General features: G+C 30.3%; 1 protein-coding gene across 1 annotated transcript; it reads left to right on the forward strand.

Moving 5' to 3' along the window:
• LOC109350335 (cytochrome P450 94A1-like) lies at positions 834 to 3,015 on the forward strand. Its single transcript, XM_019591572.1, has 2 exons — positions 834 to 1,398; positions 1,668 to 3,015. Exons 1-2 carry the CDS (start codon positions 880 to 882, stop codon positions 2,649 to 2,651), a joined length of 1,503 nt encoding a protein of 500 aa, XP_019447117.1. The 5' UTR covers positions 834 to 879; the 3' UTR covers positions 2,652 to 3,015.

A 5,505-nucleotide genomic window follows, 5' to 3' on the forward strand; every position in this document is an offset into this window, starting at 1 on the left:
TTTATTATATATATATATATATATATATCACTTTCAATTTTGAAATCTACTTATTATTTTTTCTTTGAATCAAATTTTTAATTTGATAGTGAACCTATACTATCACATAGCTAGTTGTTGTGAGTCTGAGTTCAACAATTTTCTATTAATAAATTAACTATATATTTGTATAGAGAATAATTTCAACAACTAGTAATTTTTAAGAGGTAATTAAAAGAAGATGAAATTGTACATACATCCCTCAATTTTAGTAAAATTATACAAATTACTCATCTCTTTTCTAAATCTACGCAAACTATCGCTAATTATAAACATACATTACATTCACTACCCCTATAGAGAGATAAGTGTACTCTTAGACAAAAAATGGTCACAAGTATAATTAAGCCAAAAAATATATAGTATATTGTGAACACAAATCTAAATTGTATAAGAGTCAATGTTTATTCATTAATTTTTTGTTTGTTACAAACTATACTAATAATTCTACTTAGGTCTTTCAATCACTTTTATAATATATTGTAACTAACAAAATAATAAATAGATATCGACTCTTATACTATTTGAAATTGTGTTCACAATATATTATATTTTAATTAACTTAATTATATATGTCACTATTTTTTTATGAAATTACACTTATTCTTCTACATGGTTGTCAATGTAATGTATATATAATATGGATAATTTGTATATATTTAAAAAAATGGATAAGTAAATTTATACTGTAAAAGAAAAAATAATTCATGTAAAAAATAATAGATGTGTTTTGTCTTTTATATAGTCACCAATCCACTAACTCTGTACGTACACGTATAAACCATGTAACTCCTTGTTATCCTTCTAGATTTTAGCCACCAAATTTTCTCAACAAAACCTATGGAGTTCTTCTCAATTATCCTCTTCCTCTTCCTCTCCCCTCTCTTCTTCTATCTCTACTTTCATTCTCACACTAGAAAACACAACAACATAGGCTTCAAAATCTACCCTATCGTAGGAGCCCTCCCAGATTTCTTAATTAACCGCCACCGCTTCCTAGAATGGACCACCCAAGTTCTCCGCGATTGCCCTACCAACACCGCCGTCTTCTTCCGTCCCGGCGCGGTCCACGGCGTCATAACAGCAAACCCCGATAATGTCGAACACATTCTCAAGACCAGATTCGATAACTACCCAAAGGGCGAACGATTCATTAGCTTCCTCGTAGATTTTCTTGGCCTGGGTATCTTTAATTCTGACGGTGATCTCTGGAAGGTTCAGAGGAAAACCGCAAGCTATGAATTCAACACTAGGTCGCTACGAAACTTCGTTATGGAGAACGTTACGGTTGAACTCCAAACAAGGCTTCTTCCAATATTCTCTAGAGCTTCCGAAACCGATAGGATCCTTGATTTGCAGGTAGTCATGGATTTAGGATTAATTATATTTATAATATATTTTCAACTTTTATTATTTGACCGATAGATGCAATCGTATTTGGGATCCAGAAATGTAATTGTAATTTCGGACTAAAATTTAAACTACTGATTTCAATATTTGATGTTGTGTGCAATTTATCCTTCCCATAAATGAAAAACAAGGAACTGGTCATAATTTTAAAGTTGGTTCCATTTTCCAATTAATTTTTATGTGCTTGACTACTATTAAATTGTATATCATGTTTGCAGGACCTACTGGAGCGGTTCGCATTCGACAATGTTTGCAAGTTGGCTTTTGATGTGGACCCCGGTTGCCTCAGCGGTGATGGCACCACTGGAACTGAGTTCATGATGGCCTTTGAGGATGCAGCCATGCTTAGTTCACAGAGGTTTATGTGTGTTCTACCAATAATTTGGAAAATCAAGAAATTGTTCAACGTGGGATCAGAACGAAGGTTGAGAGAATCAATCGCCACCGTTCATAAGTTTGCTGATGAGATCATACAGTCTAGAATGGAAGCCAAAGAATGTACCCACGGTGAGGATTTATTGTCAAGGTTCATCGGAGTAGAGGATAATAACTCACCAGAGTTTCTCCGCGACATAATCATAAGCTTCATCCTCGCTGGGCGCGATACGACGTCGTCTGCGCTAAGTTGGTTCTTCTGGATCCTGTCTTCAAGACCAGAAGTGAAGAAAAAAATCATTGATGAAATCAAATCTGTTAAGTCTCAAAGTGGAGGACAAACAATGTTTAGTTATGAGGAGCTGAAGGAAATGCATTACTTGCATGCCGCAATTTCAGAGACTATGAGGTTGTACCCACCTGTTCCAATTGATACCAAAGCGTGTCTAAACGACGATGTTTTACCGGATGGTACGGTGATTAAGAAGAACTGGTTCATAACATATCACACTTATGCAATGGGGAGGGTGGAGAACTTGTGGGGAAAAGATTGCAATGAGTTTAAGCCAGAAAGGTGGCTTGAAAATGGCGTGTACCACAAGGAGAGTCCTTTTCGGTTCCCAGTTTTTCATGCGGGTCCTAGAATGTGTTTGGGGAAAGATATGGCATATATTCAGATGAAGTCTATTGCAGCTTATGTTATAGAAAGGTTTGAGATTGATGCTGTCGATAAGGACACTTGTCCTGAACATTTATTATCTTTGACTTTGAGGATGAAGGGTGGGTTGCCAGTGAAAGTAAGGCCAAGGGCAAGAAATGCAACCTAATCTCTGCTACTGCTAAGGTATTGGTAAAGCTGGATTCATTTTTAATTTAATTTGATAAATTATAGTGAATTGTAAAAAGTAGTCATGGACGCTTGTCATAGAAGCTCAAGCACTGAATAATGCACATGAAATGGTTTAATATATAAACATATGCTAAATGATCTCAATATTATTTTTCCAAATTTACAGTCCAGTTGAGAGAAAATGATATATGTTGTTTGACGTTTTACATCTTGGCATTGAGCCTGTTGAACAAAGTTTTAATAATCAATGCATTGGTATATTATTGTTTATATAAAAACTAGCCATGTTCTGTTTGTTTCTCTCTTACACTTCTAAGAGTTCAAGTTGTCCAACAATAGGAATTAAAATGTAACCACTAACCAACTGTGTCAGCATTCACTCGTGTAGACATACAGTTACCAGTGGTAAAAAAGAAATAATTACAAAATTAACGTATCTCAAAATCTTGCATATTTTTGACCAATTTCCAAGACAAGGTAAAGCATATATTAAGTTTATAATTAAGAGTCTGGTGTCCTATATCCTGAGAGACTTATTACTAGCTCAATATACCTTCCAAACAAGAAAGGACATCATGAAACGGTGGCACTGGGGAATTGTTGGTGCATGATGCTTGGTAATCCAACAATTGATGCTATCTCGTAGTGGATTGGTGATAGTGCTGTTGCTACACTCCATAAAAGAATTAAGATCTCTTGTTTTCATTGGTATCATCATTTGTGTCCCAAATCAATCAAAACATGTTATTTAATTGGAGGAAAATTGTAAAAACAAACTAATATTTTATATTATTTGGTGTAATTCTATTGAATAAAGACATAGAGATAAGATCTTTTTATTCTCTATAAAACTAGTAAGTTACCCGTGCATTTGCACGGTGCAATAATTTTTTGGCAACATGTTATACGTGTATTCGTATATTTAATAACACATATGTTATTCGTGTATTCATTTGGTTAATAACTATATTACCCGTGCATTCTAATAGTTAATAATACATATGTTACCCGTGCATTCTAATAGTTAAGAACACACATGTTATTCGTGCCTTCAATTCTATGGTTAAGAAAAAATATGTTACTTGTGCATTCATATGGTTAAGAGTACACATGTTACTCTTGCATTCGTGTGATTAAGAGCATACATGTTAAATGTACATTCTATTGATTAAGAAACACACATGTCATCTGTGTATTCAAATGGTTAAGAACATTCATCTTACCTGTGCATTCATATGGTTAAACAATCACATATTACTCGAGCATTCTCATGTGACATTGATTTTGATGAATATTTAGAAGCACATAAGTATGAATATTATTAAATGTATATTAGTAATATTGTATAATAATTTGATAAAATAAAGCGAAATATATAAAAACATAAAAATTGTGAATTAATTTCATTGGATATGTTTTCTAATATAACGACACAATGTCTTCATAACTTTTGTCGCATAGTAAGACATAATAATATATTAATCATCCATAAATTGACAAATTATGCAACATAATGATCAAATATATAGTAAGGCATGATAATATATAATTGAGTACAAACTATTATTATCATAGTAATATGAACTCATATGACATAAATAAATATTTGATCATAAAAATCATGAGTTTCATAATTATTGTTACAAAGTATCAAAATATATAAACTAATATTGTTATATGATTATATCTGCAATGTTAATAATAATGGTAAGAAACAAAATAAAATAAATCAAGTGTATTCAATGGTCTATATTTAAATATTTCATGTAGCCAAATAGGGTTTTCTATAAATTAGTTTGTTATTTCTTTTTGTATAACAACGAAAAAAATAGATCTATGAAAAATAAACAAAAAAATTAATGAAAATGAGAAATGAACTATAAAATAAGAACAAATCTACAAAATAAACACACGTCAATAAAAAATGCACTTTAAAGAATATTTTTATTTGTCATTTAATTTTATATTGATTCATTTAATTTGAAAATATATTTCCTCTCTCAACCAATTATAAGTTATGAAAATATATTTTCTCTCTCAATCAATTATAAGTTATAAAAAAGTTATAATATATTTGTATTTTATTTAATATATTTGTTCTTTAAAAATGTAACTCCTATATGTGTATTTTATTTAAGATTTTATATATATATGGAGCTACTCAACGAGAGAACAATTTTCTTATATTAAAATTGTGAGAATGATAAATCTGACCTTATAACTAATCATGTATGGTTCGTAGCTCCATATATATATATATTAAATCTTATGTTTAAGAAGAATGAATGAGATGAGAGACTTTCGATAATTTGAGATGTAACTGATAAAAATGAGGGCAGAGGAATTAAGAAGAATCAATGAAATCAGATTATGATCATAAATATGACATTAATGTTGACCTATCATTACAAAATTATTATCAAAATTATTTTAATTTTTAACTGAAATATAATCATAGCATTTAAGTCTTTAATCAATTAAAATTATTATCAATTATAAGACAACAAATGACAAATATAAGATTAAATTATAGAATAAAAAAGTACACATGTTACCGGTGCATTTGCATAGTTAAAAATTTAGGTGAACATATTTACAGAGTTAAGGGAGAAAAATAAACAAAACGATCTCAATTATTTTTTGTTTGTTTGTTCCAAATCTTAACTCATATATTAATCATCACTTAACAACTTTCTTAGAATCAAATTGAGTTATTGTGCATTAATTCATATTTAAATTGAAAAAATCGAATTTTGCTAATAAATATTACCTTAATAATCATGTATCATTACACAATTATTAACAAAATTATTTCAAATTTTAACTCAAAG

Source organism: Lupinus angustifolius, chromosome LG06, assembly GCF_001865875.1.
Source record: "Lupinus angustifolius cultivar Tanjil chromosome LG06, LupAngTanjil_v1.0, whole genome shotgun sequence".
NCBI lineage: Eukaryota > Viridiplantae > Streptophyta > Magnoliopsida > Fabales > Fabaceae > Lupinus > Lupinus angustifolius.